The sequence below is a fragment of the Crocodylus siamensis genome, chromosome 1 (assembly GCF_052110815.1).
Source record: "Crocodylus siamensis isolate JL-2025a chromosome 1, ASM5211081v1, whole genome shotgun sequence".
Classification (NCBI taxonomy): domain Eukaryota; kingdom Metazoa; phylum Chordata; order Crocodylia; family Crocodylidae; genus Crocodylus; species Crocodylus siamensis.
Window position 1 is genome coordinate 127,086,641 of NC_143395.1, and position 20,196 is coordinate 127,106,836.

At 43.7% G+C, this 20,196-nt stretch overlaps 1 protein-coding gene across 1 annotated transcript in view; it reads right to left on the minus strand.

Annotated features, from left to right (window-relative positions):
• Positions 1-977: 977 nt before the first annotated feature.
• The window catches only part of PRKN (parkin RBR E3 ubiquitin protein ligase), a 1,414,145-nt gene continuing 1,394,926 nt past the window's right edge, over positions 978-20,196 (minus strand). Inside the window, exons 11-12 of the mRNA XM_090042590.1 lie at positions 11,219-11,336; positions 978-2,280 (exon numbers count right to left, since the gene is read on the minus strand). Of these exons, the coding sequence (XP_089898716.1) occupies positions 2,171-2,280; positions 11,219-11,336 (228 nt within the window). The 3' untranslated portion in view covers positions 978-2,170. The remainder of the gene's footprint in view (positions 2,281-11,218; positions 11,337-20,196) is intronic.

Genomic DNA, 20,196 nt, shown 5'->3' on the forward strand with positions numbered 1-20,196 from the left:
CAGCTGACTTGAAGGTATCCAGCTTCTCAAGGTGTTCCTTCACGAGGTCAGCATTTATGGAGGGTAGGGGATCCCCCTCACCCAGATTTCCCTGTCCCATAGCAGGCATGGGCATCCCGTGTGACTGATGAAAGACTGACGCAAAGTACCTATTTAATAGGTTGGCTTTTTCCTGGGCGTCAGTTGTCAGTTGCCCCATCTGGTTTAGCAGGGGTCCAACATTGCCCTTGCTTTTCCTCCGGCTCCCCACATATCTGAAAAAGGACTTTTTGTTGTCCTTGATGCTTAAAGCTAGTTGGAGTTCAGTTGCAGCCTTGGCTTTCCTGGTTTGCTCCCTGCAGGACCGGACCAGCGTGGAGTAATCCTCCTTGGAGGTGAATCCCGTCCTCCATCCTTTGTAGGCTTTCCTTTTTAGCCACAGGAGGTCCGCTAGGTCCCTGGAGAGCCAGGAGGGCTGCTGTGCCTTCTTGCTGCCTTTCCTCCGTGTTGGGATAGATTTAGCTTGTGCATTGAGGATCGCTTCCTTGAGAAGCAACCACTCTTCTTGAACTCCCATCTCCCTGGGGTCATGGTCCCTGAGGGCCTGACTGACTAGCCTCTTGAGCTTGTCAAAGTCGGCTTTTCTGAAGTCAAGGACTTCTGTGTTGCTGACTGACTTGCCAGCTTTACAAAGATAATGGAATGCACGGATACATTTCTTCAACAAGCTGACACAGTGGGATCTCCCCTGCTGCCTTTCTCAAGCACTGAGATTGATTGATAGCACTGAAAACTCTGTTTTTCAAGAGCATATAAACCAGCCATAAAATACTCTTGATTCAGACATGATACGCGAAATCCGGACTTAAAATTTATTTTCTTTAGTAATATTTTCTAATAAAAAAGGGCCAGACTCTCAGTTAGGATGCAGGCCAAAGTACTTTAACTCACTCATATTATACTCAAGGGCAAAAAAATGACAAGAAGGAACACAAAGATTCATTAGGTTTCAATATTTTATTCATCTCTTGTCAGTCAAATGAGTTCAATTTTTTTCCAAGACAGCACAGTACAGCTCCTTCAGTAACATGTGGCAAGGATTACTTCCCTCTAACATTTTAAAAAGAAAACAATTTGAAGGTGGTGAGACAGTAGGCTCATTCAGATGCTGAGGTGCTGCAAATCCTTTGGGTCACCTCTTAACATGCCCTCACCAAAATGAGTGCTGATGCCCTGATTGGTTACGCTGTAAACTGCATTTCAAAATCACACCCAAAGCCCAGAAAAACCTCTACAGAATTAAACCAACAATAATAAGTCCCAATAATAAGCCTCTCCCACACCGGGTCAAAAATACTGCCAGAAGCAAAGCAAAAGGAACACAATTTAGCTCAGATAACACTCTTAGTTTGATTAACAGCCACCATCACAAGAACACTGCGTTACGGCAGAAACTGCATCTTTAACTAATCTTGTGAGGGCTACAATGACCTGAGTCTATAGTGAATATATACGCTTAATTAACTTATGATATGCTGCAAATAAACATTCTGTTCATGCCCGTATAAGCCAAATCTTACTACCATGACTCTTGGTAAAAGTCATAGCTGCAGCTGAAAATCTGTTAGGAGAGAAACTTGCAAAGTTTCAAACTCCCTTTCACTCAGGGAGCTGTAAAAAGACTCTCTCAATATGTGGGCTGTGTTGACTGAGAAAAGGCAGTGGTCAGAGCAGCACTGGCAATGGCTAATTCAGTGAACACCTCCCCCCAAGTTGCTTTTGCTGCTGAGATTTACAAAGGTCTGACCATAACTGAAAGAACAGACAGGTCAAGCAAAGTTCCTGGTAGCAATACTGCCCGCCGTTCATCTCAAGAGCATACAGACATGCAGGGAAGTGCAGTTCACTCCTCCCTGTGCCAAAACCAGTAAGTCTGACTTTCTAAATTTTTTTTAATACAAAAGCTTGTAGATTTAAAAATCTTAACATTACCTGAATGAGATCTTTGGTCTGATTTGCTATGAAAAGAAACAAACAGAATGTGCCAGGATTCTGGACTCCTTGATCCCAAACCCAATGGGAATTTGGCCTGAGTAATGAGTTCAGAATTCAGCCTAGATGAAAAAGTATCTGCTGTGCATCTAGGTTCTGCCATGCTACCCATTGGGTCGTCCTTAGTGCTACTGAACTATTAATCAAACCAGTGATCTCCCATGCAGTTCCTGTTCCACTCCAATCCACAGTTCCAGCACCACTCAAATCTGCATTGAGGTCGAGGACATTTCATGTGCATGCATCCACCTACAGAAAAAAGGAACCAGAATATTGGTGGTGTTAGGCAAACAATGTAATGAGAACGTGAATAAGCCCATTAACCTATGGTGACTGGAAATTAATTTTCAAAGAGTTAGACCAGTGACTCTCAGCCAGGATGCTGCAGCAACCTGGGTGGCTTGAGACCCTTTCTGGGGTGCCACAGGATGCCACTTAATGTTAGCACTCCTGGGGCATGTCCAGATAAACATGCATGTGCTGTGTGAGGTGCTGCAAACTGCATGCAGAGCATGTGCAACTGTGTGCCATGCTGCAAATATGCAGGAGGGTGCCAAAATTTGATGCTGGGAACTCCTGGTATTAAAAAAGAAAAAAATCATGGCAAGAAAACCAAAAAAACCCCTCTAATGCATGGTGCATGCTCCAGGAGTGCATGCTGGTGCAACTGGAGGCTGGGTCCTCTAGGGAGATGCTTTGACTGCCTGTCAGAGAGTCTCCCCTCCTCTAGCTCTGTCCTGGTTTTTCCAGCAGGCTGGAAGCCAAGAGAAGTGGGGAAGAGGCAGTTTGCTGGAAGTGTTGTAGTGTGCTTGCAGGGGCGTGGGCAGAGACAAAAAGTAGTGGCACAAAAGTGCTACTTTTTGTACCACTGCAAATGCACTCCCCTGCATGTGGGGGGATGTGACCTTGGCATGAAAATATGATTCACAGGATAAACTTAGAGATTTCAAATAGGAATTTTTCATGTAAAAAATGTTCTAACCTGCTGTGGTCTTTCTGAATTCTTTGGAAAACCAAAATTGCTGTATTATTTTTCCATAGTCAAGAATGAGTGGAAACTAAGAACGGGCACTTTCCAAGGTTCTCTGAGTCTAACGAGGGGTGCCTTTAATCTAAAGGTTGGGGAGACCAGAGTTGGAGAATGACTATTAAGCTCATCTATAAAGTACAAGGCAGTGCAAAGGATGTGGAATAACATATCTGTTCGTACATTCCTTTATTGGATATAGCTAGCTATTTTCTGTAAGCAGGGATTACCCCACAGGTTGGAGGAGTAGGGATTGCAGCTCTGTCTGATCCTTAACCAGAATCTGCAAGATGTAGGGAGATGTCGCAAGTGCAAGATGTCGCTGCTTGTTGCTTAAGCAGGAATCTCCCCTTCCCCCTCTCCCTCCCTCCCATCTCCCACAGCACGGACCAAGCCCCATGGGCCCTAGGCATGTGGGGTATGCTAGCTAATGCAGAGAGGTGTCTTTATGTCTCTCTCCAATTTCACTGGGACAGCCAGACAGAACAGTGATCCCTTAGGGCTGTTTGGAACTAATCAACAGGTCAGCTGGTAAGCTGTTTAAGAAGAGTTTGAAGTAATGGAGAGAGCCTATTGTTTTACTGATAAGGTGATAATCACTGTTATCAGCCCCCTGCTAGCTTGCTCACCTGTCAGTTTGCTGCGGACAGTATAAAGAAGCAGGGAGAGGGAGAACGAAAACCTCTGTATCATTAACAGATGCATGCACTGCACACCCCCCTTGCCTCAGAGTGCTAGCAGGGGGTGGAGTCTGGCAACACTCCCTTCCCTTGAGCAACCAGTGTGGAAAAGCCTGGGACTGTGCAGGCAGACTTCCTTACTCAGAGGACCTGCCAGGGCCTGGCCATGCCCCCCTCAGTTCAGTACTGTACAGGGAAGGGAGGGCTGCTCTAGCCTCCCCACCCCCCAGCTTCTAGCCTGAGCCACTGGAGGCATGTCGCTGAATTTCCTCAGTCCAGAGAAAATGTCTGTCCAGTTACAAACTGGTTCAGCCTAGCTAGGCTAAACTAACCTATAAGGATTGAGTCAATTCAGGCTCAGGCTTTTTGAATGTCAAGTAAAATCTATTCTTCAGAGACGGTCTACAACTAGACATGACTAAGAGGAAGTCAGGATTCCTTGCTTTACTGGAGTCTGGATTTAGCAACTATGACATTTGCAAACAGATTAAATTGAAACAGGCAGATTTTAATGATGGAGTGCTGACTTTTTCAAAATGACACCCACAGTTTAAGTGGAATTTGCCTTCTTTACAGCTGGTGCTTTCACTTGATCACATCTGAGTTTCCTGTGCTTTAAGTGTTTTGCATTTCCCTGTACTTTCATCAGCTCAGTCTTGCTGCTCATAGTTTTGACCAGATGTTTATTTTAATGTATATGACACTAAGCATAGTTAAAGGTCATTACAGAGGTGTACGTCAAATGGTAACTACATTGCCCTGCAATGACTTCTCTCATATAACTCAAGCAACAATAAAATTCTACATTATAAGCAAATACTGAGAGTAAAAGTCCTGACCATATATTTTGCTGTCTCTTACATGGCAATTGTAAATAGGTTAAACTCCAAGTAGTTATTGTGACAGGGCATTCCAAGTTTTGTATGCATTTTGCTAGAAGCTACGTTCCGCTGACAGCCCTGTTTCTATAAAAGCCACTCAGATTTGGGTACCAGCAACTTTGTGCTCCAGAGTCTTGAAGAGATAAGACAGACAAGAACCAACCACGGGAGTTAAAGACATGCCTGATTTTCTTATGGAGGTGGAAGGCTGGGGGAAGGCTTGGTTTTGTCCTACTGAAGCCCAGGCCCACTTGTCAAATTGTACCTTTGCTTAAGAGGTGCAATCAACTGCTCGCTTAATTTTGCTTTAATTTAAAGGCACAGAAGCCAAAATGTTTAGCTTAAGTTTCAGACATAGCTGTGTTGTCCAACTACTGTTCCTATATTTCTCATTCATCAGTCTTTAAACAAAATACAGCAACGGTTCTGGGGGCAGGGATCAAATGGCCAGACTCCACCCAGAAAAGTGCCTTAACCATTGGGCTGTAGAGTCACATGACTGCTGATGCTCTCTATCTCTCTGGTCCCAAAAATCTTGCATGCTTGGCTGCACAATAGCACAACTTCAACAGGAAGGTTGGACAGGGGCCCAGCTCAAGGTAGCCCATGGCCTGAAGTAGTCAGGTTACTTGTCTATATGTGGGACATTAAACCTTCTCAGGCTGAGGACCACCTAGAGTTCAAGTCCCCTGCTTCCTCAGAGTGTACTCTAACTACAGTATACCTATGTAAGAAGTGGGAAGTGACACCACCTCTGTTCTTTTAAAAGGAAGTTGTCACAACTGCATTTTGTGAAAGACCTTATCCTACAAGGGTAGGATTGGTGCCTTTATTGGTGACTTGTCATTTTTATTTTCCTATTATTTTTAGAGTGTCAGACAGAGCTAAATTTATGGGAGGGTAGATAATTTCACTTCTTGGAAGCACAAATAATTTCTGTTAGCAGTATGCACTGACTTTTACTAGCCAGTAAGGAAACAGACAGTTTTACATGGTAGTATGGATGTTTCTTGTTCACAACATAGATTCATAGATGCTAGGGTCAGAAGGGACCTCAATAGATCGTAGAGTCTGACCTCCTGCCTAGGCAGGAAAGAGTGCTGGGGTCAAATGACCCCAGCCAGATGCCTATCCAGCCTTCTCTTAAAGACCCCCAAGGTAGGGGAGAGCACCACCTCCCTTGGAAGCCCGTTTCAGATTCCGGCCACCCTCACCAAGAAGTAGTTCTTCCTGATAGCTAACCTAAATCTAATCTCTGTCAGTTCATGACAACTGTTCCTTGTTGCCCCAAGAGGCACCCTAGTGAACAGAGAATCTCCAATCCCTTGCTGCTCCCCCCACAATGAATTTGTAGGCAGCCACAAGATCACCTCTTAGCCTTCTCTTGCAGAGGCTGAAGAGGTCCAGGTCCCTCAGTCTCTCCTCGTAGAGCTTGTCTTGTAAGCCCCTAACCATATGAGTGGCTCTCCTCTGGACCCTCTTGAGTCTATCAACATCCTTCTTGAAATACGGCATCCAAAACTGGATGCAGTACTCCAACTGCAGTTTGACCAATGCCGCATAGAGGGGAAGTACCACCTCCTTGGATCTATTTGTCATGCATCTGCTGATGCATGATAAAGCGTGGTTAGCTTTGCTGATGATTTCATCACACTGAAGACTCATGTTCTTCTTGGAGTCTGCTATGTCCTTGTTGTACTGCATCCTAATGTGTACTGCCCATTTTTCTAACCTGTCCAGGTCTGCCTTCAATTGTTCCCTACCCTCTCGGAGTGTGCACTTCACCCCACAATTTAATATCGTCCGCAAACTTGGACAGAGTACACTTCAGACCCACATCCAAGTCACTGATGAAGATATTGAAGAGTACAGGTCCAAGGACTGAACCCTGCAGGATCCCACTACCCACATTCTTCCAGGTCGATACTGACTCGTCTATTACTACTCTCTGGGTGCGACCGCTAAGCCAATTTGCCACCCACTGGACTATGTAAACATCTATGTCACAGCCTCTTTATTTATTTATGAGAATAGGATGTGATATTGTATCAAAGGCCTTGCTAAAGTCCAAGAAAATGACATCCACCTCTACTCCTGCATCTAAGCGTTTTGTGACTCTGTCATAAAACTAAGCCAGATTCATCTGGTTCAGATGTACAGGAAGTTCAGATTTTGCATCATGATAAAAGCCTACATTTTCTAGCAATAATATAACTGACGCAGGAGTAAAAATAAAATGTAGAATACCCCTGAGATCTCACTTCATTTTCAATGCAAATATTTCTTAAAATAATACATGATATGATATAAGTGCTAAATGCAATATACTTTTAAAAGATGCATTAATCAGTTTTTGTGTTTGGAGTAAGAGGGGCTTGTCAAATAAATCTGGATAATATTCCACTAGGAAGAGCATGTTGCAAGCAGCCAGCAAATATCAGCATAAAAGTTGGAATATATGGCTCCCATTTTCAGAGAAAGCAAGCACAGAGTCTTCAACACTTTGTGCCTCATTTCCAGTACGTTGAAGTACTCACATTCTGCTACTATTGCTTGAAGATTTTGCATTTTGACACATTGCTTGATATGGGTCAGGCTACAAGCAAGGGAGGGGTTGTTCTGTTTCTTTCCATTTTATGTTAAGTTTTTCTTTGTACACATGCACTGGCAAAGATACAGTGGAGTCCATTCTCATCTCGGAACAAGTGATTTGTATAAGCAGCAGCCACACTCATTTGTGGGTGTAATAGAATTTATATTATGGATCAAATAGAGAAGGCCACTGTCTGTAGATCTCACTGACAGATGGATGCAGACAGTGATGAGGGGAAGACAAGTTCTTAGCACTGCTCCCAATTTTAAACCAATGTCTTCACTTAAACTGGTTTGTGTGTAATATCTGTCCCTAGCCAATATGGTCAGTGACTTTGTAGCCACTCTGCCTGACCGGGCACACAAAGGTCTACTTCTGTCTACTTCTACTCCTGCTCAAGCCTCTATTTTCCAATCCCTTCTTCAAAGCTCTCAGTCATTTCATTTTCACATAATTCCCCACTCTCTTCCTCCCCCTGCCCTGCTCTATGTCCCCCAAAGCCATATTCCACATGGCTACCCATAAATTTATACTTTCCTTCCAGCTGTTTTTTGTTCTTAGATGTCTTTCACATGCCTTTGCCCCCCTGCTCTCTCTTTGCATTCTTCAAAACCAACCTTTAAAGGCAGTAGTGTAACTAGGGGGATGGCAAGAAGAGGAACATAAGCCCCAGGTACTGACTAAAGTGGGGCAACAGAATGGAGGAAGGGGTGGGAGCAGATTGGACTCAGCTGTACTGCTACTTTGGCAGCTACAGGCTCTGACTTGTGGAGGGGAAGAAAGAACCAGGGACTGAAGGCAGGGAGATACCCGCTTCTCCTGCTGCTAAATTAAGGGCTTACATCATTGCTCAAAATGCCATTTGGTGGCACCTGCAGGGAAGCAGGTGAGAGGCTTAACTCGTTTACTGGGGGACATCTTCCCCAGTAGGTGCCAGGACCCTACAGGCCCCAGTACCCCTTGCTGACTCCTGTCCCCTGTTCATGTAGGTGAAGCCTGCAGCTTCCAGGACCCTAGACCCTCACCTGCCTTCACCACTTGGGTTTGGACACTAGTTAGAGCCTGTAGTGGCCCAGGTTACTAACCCTACTAGGTACACTTCTGTTTAAACGCACTTTGTTCAGGATTTCTTCCAGTTTCCTCTCTCATAATCTCTCTGCTCCTTTTCTTATCAGAAATATTAGCTTCTTGGAGCAGAAAATGTGTCGTATTCATCGGTACAGCCTTTTGGGAAGAGCTGGTATAATATGAATTAGTGACAGCCCTAATAATTCACATTCAGATGATGTCATTTACTTAGGTAATGTTAAATACCTGATGGTAGCGTGAAATACATGGGAACAGTAACTCTGAGAGAAGTCACAGTGTGCTGTGTTTTATCCTAGTCTCGTGAATACCATAATACATGTCCAGACCGTCTCTTACTTTGCACAAACCACAGCTACCGATTGCGCATTTGTGAAGAGAAGCAATGCACTTGAAGCTGGTAATTAGGACTCATGGCATACTTAGACATGGAAACCCCTCCTCCCCTCAAAAAACAGTGCTTTACTTACAGCCCAGTGTGCCCCAGTGCCTGCCCAGAAAAGGAATCATGTCAGTTTGACCCGGCTTGCCTAGCATCTGTACAGCTCCCACGCTTCAGCAGGGCTCTTTGGCACTTTTATCTAATAGCTGTGTAACCCTTATGCCGGGCACCAGTTGGCAGCAAAAAGGGCCAGGTTCACATTTTGGGGTACCTCATAAATTATAAGGGTGGCTTGAGCCTCCACCTAGAAATCTGGGAACAATAAATTTGCTGGGACATCCTGTATAAACAAAACCCCCTCCTTGCAAGCAGTGTAAATGCAAAAACTGAAATTTATTGCAAAAAATAAAAACAAAAGAAACACTAAATATATTTTAAAAACACTATTAATTACAAAGCAAAGTCTATAGGTGGCACCTTCTTGGGGGAGGCTTCACTCATACGCAGGCAGTCTGGGACTTGGGACTCCCCAACAGGGGTACTTCCGGGGGCCTGCACCCCTGTACCAGCCCTTCAGCAATGGGCTGGAGAGGAGGTCACACACCAGAGAGACTTGAGCTGCTCCTTGGGTTCACTGTGCCTTGGGGAGCTGCTTGAGATCATGGGCCCTTCTATGTTGCAAGGCTCTATTGCTCCTGGAGACGTGGTAAAGCCCCAACCTCCACCTCCACATGGGGGATTTGAGGGGTTAACTGCAGCTTTCATCAGCATACCACACCCCAAAATTCCTAGTCCTAATCCCAGCCTTGCTGGGCAGAAAACTACAAAACGACTCAAAGGAAAGGTCAAGCCTATCTTGGCTTGGGCCTGAACTACAACTAGCACCCAACCACACCGTTTCGTTGGGACAAACTACAAAACGGATAAAAGGAGGCCCAGGCCTATTTCACTGGGCCTGAACTAGCCAGCAAAAGCCGGCCAGGATTATATGTACTGCACTGAAGCCTGGATAAACAACAAGTAGTGCCAGGTCTCACCCTGGTCTAAATCTGCCAGCCAAATTTATGGCTGAGGTTAAGCCCCACAGCTAGGCTGAAACACAAGAGCTGTCAAACAGCAAACAGAGCCCAGACCTATGGCTGCAGCCTGGACATCTAGTCTCTGCTACACCACTGTCCTGAGACAATACAGTTACAAAACAGAGGGGGCCAGGCCCATGTGGCCAGTAACTGCCAGGCCCCATTACTGATCATTTTGCTCCAGGGATTAATACCCCCATGCTATTAATATCCCACTCAAAAAAGGCGGGGGGGGGGAAGGGAAGGGAAGGGAGGAAATAGGGGCCTCAAACTCTGAGAGAGACTTTCTCTGTCTGTACCTGAGGCTTTCCCTTCACTTAGGCTTCACTCGCCTCTCCAGTGAAGGGGCGGGGGGGGAGCCCCCCATGGGGGAAGTTTTTCCTGCTCCCCATTCAGCTGTGCAGCTCTTAGCAGCCCCAGGAGAAAGAGAAAAACTTCAGCTGAGTTGTTTTTATATAGCTGGTATGACATCACTCATGCCTCGTCCAATTAGGGAGTGCCATGCTCCAGCCTCTCTGCCATTCAACCTGCCTGGAGAATTTTCTGCTTCCTCTGACCAATGAGGAGAGAGGATTTTACATGTTTTGCCCAGATACAGGCCCCAGTTTTCCATATATGGAGCACAGGGCCAGAACAACAGGGGCCATCTTGCCCATGTAAAAACACAGACACCTAAAAATAAGATACACAACAACCAAAACCACATGCTTTACCATACACCACCCAAGTGTGTGTGGGTGTTACAGCTAATTCAATACAGCTATTAGATACAAGTGCCTAAAAACCCCACTGAAACGTGTGAGCTATACAGATACTGGGGAGCCGGGTCAAGCTGATGCAATTTCTCTTCCAGTAAAGTGCTGCTATACTCCCCCAACCCCGTCATGCTAGTTTTGCTCACTCACTGTTTTATCTTGGGCAAGTCAAAGACTCTGTGGGCGCCTATACACATACAGCAAGACTGCTCTGACATGCTGTAATTACAGCACATCGGAGCAGACTTGATTAATTGAGTCTGCTGAAGTATGGTAATTACTGCACTCCCGTAGACTCCAGCATCACATGTATCAGTGTCCCTGTGCTGAAAAATGGCAGCAGGGGCCCTTTAACTAAAGCTTGTTTGACAAGCTTTAAAAAGCCCCCACTGCCATTTTTCAGTGCAGGGACAATGATACAAACCATGTTCTGGGGCCTTAATTAGAGTGCCTCTCAGAGTGCCTCCCCCACCTCCCAGAGCATGTGTATAAAAGCTCCTTGTCTAGAAAAAAAGGAGTGAGCTTAAAGCACTCTGTGATCCTTTCATAGTATGTGTTGCTATTAATGATTCAGAAATAGTACAAAGAGGAGACTGGACTGTTTCTCTCCCTTTCTTGGCCAGTACAGAATGGGTATGTACCTACTAATGTAATTGTACCCTAGATGCTTCCTGTGAGTGTTGGTTACTTTCTAATAAACCTACCATTTTTTTCCACTGGTACCTGGCAACGAGGACACGGTTTTGTTGTTTTTTGGATTGTTTCTCTGGATGCTTCTTCCCACCGTGCTCGCATGGCTGCGTGCTCATCAACCACATAACCCTGGAAAGAGGATCAACTATTAGTAACATACAGCTAGGTTCCACTACAGCTTCAGTTGCTTTTTTGGGTGTAAAGTAATAAGTGTAGCTATTTACTAAAGTGACACAGACACAGGAGGCTGAAATTTGATTGAACTGAATTTGCATTACAAACTGGTAAAATCCTGACTCCAATGCTCTGTAAGTTAACCCATTTGGGTTGAAAAACAAAAACCAAGACAATGCAGCACTGTTCTGTGATGCACAGTACAGTCTCAGAGTGGAAGAAACTCAGTTCCCAAGAAGAAAACTGTTTTTCTGGACTTTGCAAAATAAGGCATCTTTTATTTTAGAGACTTTGGTTCAACAAATGTAAGTTTTGGTTGCCTACAGAAGCTAGCCTAATAAGAAATAGAGGCAAAAAAATACTGGAGAAGTAAAAACTGGTGAATTATGAAGCCAGAAAATAGTTCCCAGCCAGTATACTGCTAATAGCAAGAGACATCATGGAGAATGTGCGTTAGAAGTGACTTGTGTATTTGTCCTATTTATGAGGAGCATAAAATTACATAATCTACACACACCCTACCTCTTACCTAGGATGACACTGCAAGAATTAATGTCCTTGAGTAACTCTGATAGCAGTTTGAAAAATATATGGATAGAAGTTGGAAACAATTCAGTTAGATACCAACCTTGATCCTCTGTATATGGTCAAACTATCGCTTCTCAAATGTCTAAGCAAATGAACTACTTAAACTAAGCATATCACTCTGAATAAATCTCATCCTTTGTGTTTACAAGTTTCAAGTAGTTGTAGGCAGTTACTTTCCCATTAGCTGTCATTCATTTCCCATCAGCGTCACATTCAAACAGCACGCCTGGGAGCAAAAAACTCTCGGGCAATAAGCTCTGGAGTTTATTCATACATGTTAATTGCATGTGTAGACACACCCACTGAAAACAATATAATCCACAAAATATATTACTTAATACTGTGAAATAGCCTAATAAAAGAAAGTGCCATTACAATTCTTACAATTCATTGGTTATTTTTTCTCCGTAATCAACTTACTTGCATTTGATGTGTTTATCAAAAACCATAATCTTTCAGTTTCAGTTTTTATGTTATTAAGTTGAGCCAGAAAAGATTAAATCATAAACAAGAATAGTGTAAAGTTATTGTATTTTCCTTCTTCCTCCTTGTTCAGGAACATCTGTTGCCAACAAATGGATGCCCTTTTTATTAGATTCCAAAGCAAATTCAGTGGTAACAATACACATCAGAAACTCCATTTTGAAATGGTATTAAACTCTACAGCTCCTTGACACTAGTGCAAATGCTCTGTGTGCGCGCGCACACACACACACAGAGAGGAGATTGACAGAAAGAGGGAGAACACAACTAAGGGGGCTAGTAGATGATTGGTCTTTATACTAAATTGCCTTTAATACATAGTAAAAGCAGAGCCAATGTATGACGTGCAGACGTAACACACTCTACCTAGGGTAAAGTTACTCCTTTGCGGGTGGATACAGATGGGGTGCAGAGATGCGGTCACATCCGCTTTGACTATGTGTCATGTGTACAATGAGTTCTCAGAGATCACTGGCATGACATCAGCAGATCTCTTGCTGGAAGCTCTGCATGTACTGTGAGCTCACTGTCTACATGGCACATAAACAGACTTCACTTCCATGTTCTTGTACTGAGGGATGTTTATATGAAAAGGGGTCTCCTCTGAAACAAAGCATTTTTGGAAAGACCCGAAGGTGGTGTAAAATCAGCATGGCTCCATTTAAATGAACAGTTATACTGATATATTTCAGCTAAAGATTTGGCCTAGAAAATGTAATTTCCCTTGAGGCATCAGGTAGAATGGATGCCTTAAGGGGTGCTGTTTTAAGGGGCTAGGAGCACACTCTACCCAGCGTACTATTGTGATGAACTTTTTGAGTCTCGCATATGGGTTCCATCTTCTAATGTAATTAGGAAAGCCATTAGGAAAGACCTGCATAACTAGGCCTTATATTGACAATGCAAGTCCTCTTGGCTCAGGAAAATAAAGGTCTTAAAGGCCACAGCACTGTCCATCATAATTATTAGGAACTTCTTTGATTATGATAGTCAGAGAGGAACTTGTGGAAATGTCATGGGCACACACATTGAGTTACCTATCACTTCTTGTGCTGAAATCACATGACTAGTGAAATTTTGGCATTGATGGTGCATTTTGATGGGGAAAAAAAATCCAAACCTGGCCCCTGCTGCTTGTCCCCCCACCGCTTCCTTCCAACTTAAGCTGGGAAGACACAAGCATATCTATATATCTCTAGTGATAACCTGGCTATGACAGGCCATGTCTGTCACCTCTAGGCTGCTTTAGGGTTATTTGGTCTCTCTTGACATGGCTAAGTTCAAAGGTGCTCCAACTGTTGCTTCATATAGCACCCAATCTTCTAAATCAGACAAGCTCAAGACAGTATATTAAACTAGTAACACAAGTCCTACATGACCTGCACTAATTGTTTAATTACTAAAGAATATGCCTCATAGGCCTAGCAATGATCTACAATTCACTTAATCTGGTAGAATGGGACTCTCTCAAAGACCATCCTCCAGACCCTACTGTGGCATCTATAATTGTGTTACATACTGTGACTAAGAGGACACAGCTGCAGAAAAGTAGAGCAATGGTTTTCAACCTTTTTAGGCTCAAGGAACCCTCAATAATTTTTTTGGATTTAGCAGCACCTTGGTTGAGAACCACTGGGCATCTTACTTGGTGCATGTTAACTTTACAGGGAACCCATTCCAGATCAGATTTAAACCTAGAATGTGGGGACTGGGGGCAGGATATGGCAAGCTATTTCCTTTTCCCCATACAAGAAAAAAAAAAAAAGTCAGGCTGATGCCAGTTATGGGACGAGCATTTAGTATATAGTTCTCAACTGGCTGTCCCTTCAGAAAGTCATGCTGCTGCCAGGTGTTTTCACCCTTCACATCTCTGTTTCTATGAAGAGCCTGAAGAGTGGGAACCAGAAGGGCTGTGGCAGGAGGAGGGCATTCCAGCCTGCACTATACTTATCTTGGTTTGGCCCTGCATATACCTCCTGTAAATAGGGGTGTGCAGGGCTGCAATAGCAGTGCCAGTGCCATGGCACCTTTCAAAGGATCTTGTGGCACCCTGATTGAGAATCACTGAGGTAGAGCTTGTGTAAGACTCTGGAATAACCTCCCAAAGGAGACAGGGGAAAATCTTAAACTAATTATTTCAGGTCATGATGCAAGAATCACCTCTCCACTAAAGGACACTACATGGGAATTGAGTGGAAGTAAACCAGTCCGACGAGAAAGGAGGAGGCAGGAACCAACTGTAGAGATTTATCCGGGGTGTGTGTGTGTGTGTGTGTGTGTGTGTGTGTGGTAAAAAAATACTATAAAAATAGCGAGTGCTAAATAAAATTGATACATGCAAGATAAAGTGAGTGTGGAAGAGATAAAGCTGACCAGTCAGTGACTATATCTAGCCTTTAACATAGTATAATAAGAAGAAATAAGACACATCTGTCCATAGTGGGTAAACTGTTTCCATCCACCGCAATAAAATTTACCATAGTGTTTCCTGTTTCAAGTGCAGGGAACACCAGTAACACAGTGCTAAATACAAATGCTGCTGTGATATAAATATCCCTGTGTAGCTGCACCTTCTTTATAACTGTTATGGAACTAGGAACAGGACCACTTTTTGTCTATTGTGGATATCACTTGGAAACATGTTCTAGACTCAGAATAAAATGTGAAGCTTTCCACATTTAAGTCCTGCTTGTCTTTAATAAAATGCAAGCTCTGGGGTTACTGCTTGTTTTTTATTTTTAATTTCATCCTAGTAACAAAAAATAAAATCCGGTCATGCATTACTTTCAAGTAAGAGTCACAGTGATTTGCCTGGCATAAGCTTCCATTTAGTTAGAATACAGGGCTTTTCTCAGTAAATCAAGGATTTACATTCAATTATTTTTTTTGCTGAAGATAGCCGTCACTGTCACTCTGACATCTCCTCTGCTCCTCTACCTCCACTGCCATGGTTAGTGCCAGGGTTCATGCCCTGGTTGCATGATTCTACAAAGGAAGATGCCCATTACTAAGACAGATATTTTGTATGGAGGGAATTAAAAGTACTAGTATTAAACTAACCAAACTAAGTTCACATGAAGGAGCTTTGAAGTAGTAAAGTTATTCTGAGGTGTTTAGGAAACTCTGCAATAATAAAAACTGTCCTAAAGTGACAACAATTAATTAAAATTTCAGTGTAGTTATTTACCTAGGGCAGGGGTGTGAAAAATACAGCCTGCAGGCCAGATGTAGCCCCACCGTGGTGGGTTATTTGGCCTGCTGTCTTTTTCCACAATTCATCCACCCTGGCTCTTGACTATGCTCTGAATGGTGTGGCAGGGTTTCTCACTACTGTGACCAGAGCCATGGAAGAGGGGCAGGGAGCCAGGAATAGAGGAGTGGGGGCAGGAGTCACCGCTCATGGGGGCGTCATCCTAGTAGTCTCAGTCCCCTTGTCAGCCTCATGCTAGTGCTGGGGGAGGTATTGGCAGATATTACCAACTTTACTATTTACAATAGTTTCTGGGTGCAGGAGTCAGCGGCACTTGGTGACAGGGTGGCGGTAGCAGCAGTAGTGAGGCATGGGGGCAGGGGTCCATACATCTGCTGTCTTAATTCTGTGGCTGAGATGACACCTTGCCCTCAGCAGCACTGGTTATTTCTAAAAGCAAGATACTGGTCCAGGGCACAACCCCTAACAGTTACATCTCTTGTCCTTGCTACCAGGGCCAGAGCCCCAGCTCTTGCCTGCTCTCTGGTCATGGTGGCAGGACTTCTTGCTGTAGCTCTCAAAGGTCCAGACTTCTGGTAGGTCTGGCAGCACTGCAGATGGAGTTCGCTGCAGCCAGAGCACTGACAACACCAAACTCTGGGGTAAAGTGTCCATACCTGAGGACAGGGGGGTGATCCAGGCTGAACTGGACAGGCTCAGGAAGTGGGCGGATGAGAATCTGATGGTGTTTAACACTGAAAAATGCAAAGTTCTCCACCTTGGGAGGAAAAACCTGCACCATGCTTATAGGCTCGGCAGTGCTATGCTGGTTAGCACTACAGATGACAGGGACTTGGGGGTCATGATTGAGCACAAGATGAACATGAATTCAGTGTGATGCTGCAGCTAGTAAAGCAAGCAAAATGCTGGCATGCATCCATAGATGATTCTTGAGCAAATCCCGGGACGTCATTCTCCCCTTGTACTCGGCCTTGGTGAGGCCGCAGCTGGAGTACTGTGTCGAGTTTTGGGCTCCACAATTCAAAAAGGATGTGGAGAAGCTTGAGAGAGTCCAGAGGAGAGCCACGCGCATGATCAGAGGTCAGGAAAACAGACCTTATGAAGACAGGCTGAGAGCTGTAGGGCTCTTCAGCCTGGAAAAGTGTGGGCTGAGGGGTGATCTGGTGGCCACCTATAAGTTTATCAGGGGTGACCGCCAGGATCTGGGAGAATGTCTGTTCACCAGAGCACCCCAAAGCATGACAAGGTCAAATGGTCACAAACTCCTCCATGACCATTTCAGGCTGGACATAAGGAAGAATTTCTTGACTGTCCGAGCCCCCAAGGTCTGGAATAGACAGTCGCCGGAGGTGGTTCAAGCATCTACTCTGAACGTCTTCAAGAGACAGCTAGATGCTTATCTTGCTGGGATCCTATGACCCCTGCTGTCTTCCTGCCCCTGGGGCAGGGGGCTGGACTCGATGATCTTCCAAGGTCCCTTCCAGCCCTAGTGTCTATGAAATCTATGAAATCTATGACCAATATGAGTTTAACATCTCCAATACTAGAGTATCATAACTGATAAAAGACAAAAGAACTTCACATACCAATAAATAAAGACTCTAAGGCTCTGGTATGGTAATGCTGCACACTAAAGTGCTGAATCTGCAGGTTAGCACTGGACAGAACAGTCTGAATTTAATTCAGATAGCCAGAGCGTACCAAACTCACTCCAGCTAAAACCAAAATCCAGTCTTAAACAATTTAGTTTGTATATTAATCATTTCTCCCAATGGAATGAAGGGTATACAGCCTACTGTGAGTGGCAAGGTAGCTGCAAATGACTGTCATTTTAAGCTTACAGACACCGTCATGTTGTTTTTTAATTGCTCCTCAGAATAAGAATTTTTTTTCATATTGCGAATGTTATATCCTTGTCATAGTTCTTATCTATTTTTCATTAGACAGGAACTGAGGAACCAGTTCTCATATTTTGTTCCATGCACCTTTATTTTGACAAAGAATTTAATTCTGCATCAACGTTTTTTGGACTATGCATAAAATTCCTTACCTTTTGGTAACTATGGGTTAGATGACCCATGCCAGACATTTGTGGTGTGAATATACCAAATACTGAAAATCCTGTGCCTAGCTTTCTTTTGCCATTTTTAAGAGAATGTAAAATTCATGCTAAGTTTGCATATTTAATATGGCTATGTTTGATTTTAACTTTTTAATTATATTTGACAGAAAAATGAAAGGGTTTAATAATGAATGTTCTGTGCTTCATACCATCACTCAAGACACACAGAACGAAGCTGTTTTTCCATGCTTCTCTTTGCTAGATTTTTCTATCACTGAAAACAACTGAAATAACTCAAATCTTTTCTGGTCAACAATTGTTATTTAATATTTTTATTAGGTTTTTTCCCATCAGTACAGAAATATGTTTATACAGAACAGCTGCCTTTCTATCTATTTATATAAAAAGGAGAGATGGCTTACTACCATAGAAGGACTGGATATGACCCACTTGAGCAGACACGCATGGTACATCATTAACTGCCTTGCAGGTGAGGGTACCAAAATACACTATTACCCTATGTCAGCAAATTCATATACTGTGCAACAACAGCAAGTACAGTAACCCAAGCAAGCAACACACAGAAATGATTAGATACCTGACACGCAAACAACTTCAATTACCCAACGCCAACCTTAATTTAACCACTTCCGTCTCTGACAATGAGTTTGTCACAACTATTAAGCAATCAAGGCTGGCAAGGCTGCTGGACCAGATAAGATATTCCCCAAATTTGTTACCAAATTTGGAACCGTAATGAAAAGATGCCTTCATAAGTTCATATATAAATGTCTAGAAAGTAACAGGCTTCCAAAAATCTGGAGAAAAGCTGACATTATTGTTATCCTGAAACAAAATAAACCACCAAAGGATCCAAAGTCCTACTAACCCATCTCACTACTCTCCATTACATACAAACTCATGGAGCGCACGATTCTGAACAGAATAGACAATGTCACTGATCCCCAGCTCCCAAAAGAACAAGCTGGCTTTCAGAAAAAGTGGCATACCACTGACCAAGTTCATTACTTATACCTGACATAGAAAAGAGATTTGAAATAAGGCAAAAAACAGGCACAGTCTTTATTGATCTTAGAGCCACCTATGATCCTGTATGGCACCAAGGCCTCAAATATAAACTGAACTCTATGATACCTGACTGCAAGCTATGCACTTTCCTCATGAATACCATCTCCAGCAGATCATTCAAACTCACTGCTAGCCAAAGAGAAAAAAAGTAGAGTACAAATTCTGAAGAATGGAGTCCCCCAAGCAATGTTCCCTCTAAGGAGTAGCAGTCTGTGAGCGTGCCACTTTCATCTGTGAGCATCCCGCTTCGGTCCCACAGTTCCCTGGAGCCGTCAGATCCCGTGAAGCAGTTCCCCGCATGCTTGCCCGTGCATGCAGCAGCAGGAGCCACCTGCCCCCCATCCCTCTGCCCCCCAAATGAGCTACTCATGGCTCCATCCCATGCCCCGCACTGGCTGGGCACTGCCTTTTAGTGCCCCTTTGCTTCAGCACCCAGGGCAGTCATCCTGCTTGCCCCCACCTTGCTACAGCACAGTGTCTTCCCTCTCCTCTCCTCCCCCTATAATGGGATAAAGTGCCAAAGAGAATCTATGATGTGAAGAACAGACAATGATTTTGAAGAGAAGTATTTTTTGTCAAGACTAAAAATATAACCAACAGCCAAACTTTTATCTGTTCCACTTAGCGGTCTGATTTATTTTTAATCACTGTCCAACATAAATGTTGATTTAAGTACAGTGCTCTGCAGTGCACATGATAAGAGAACTATTTTTGTTCTGTTTATAAGAGGAAAAAATACCAAGTGTTGTTTTTAATATTTTACTTGGACTCACTTCAGTTCTGAATTTAAATACAGATTTTTTTAAACTCCCCTCCCCCTTTAATTGGTGGAGAACGTGCCCAAAAGCTTGAAGATAAATACAATAATTTGTTTGTAAATATGTAGTTGGTCTAATATAAGATACTGCCTCTTCCACAAATTTTGTTTCCTTTTGCCTCTAGACCAATACAGCTGCAACCTGGATACTTGATTTTAGCAAGGCTTTTGATACAGTCTCCTACAACATTCTCGCAGGCAAGCTAAGGAAGTATAGGCTGGATGAATGGACTGTAAGATGGATAGAAAACTGGCTGAAGCATCGGCCGTAGAGAGGAATAATCAATAGCTCAATGTCTAGTTGGCAGCTGGTATCAAGTGAAATGCCCCAGGGGTTGGTCCTGGAGTGGTTTTGTTCAATGTCTTCATCAATGGCCTGGAAGATGGTATAGAGTGCACCCTCAGCAAGTCTGAAGATGACACCAAACTGGGGGGAGTAGTAGATGTGCTGGAGGGTGGGACTAGGATTCAGAGTGACCTAGACAAATTGGAGGATTTGGCCAAAAGGAACAACAAGAGGTTCAACAAGTACAAGTGCAAAGTTCTGCACTTAGGTCAGAACAAT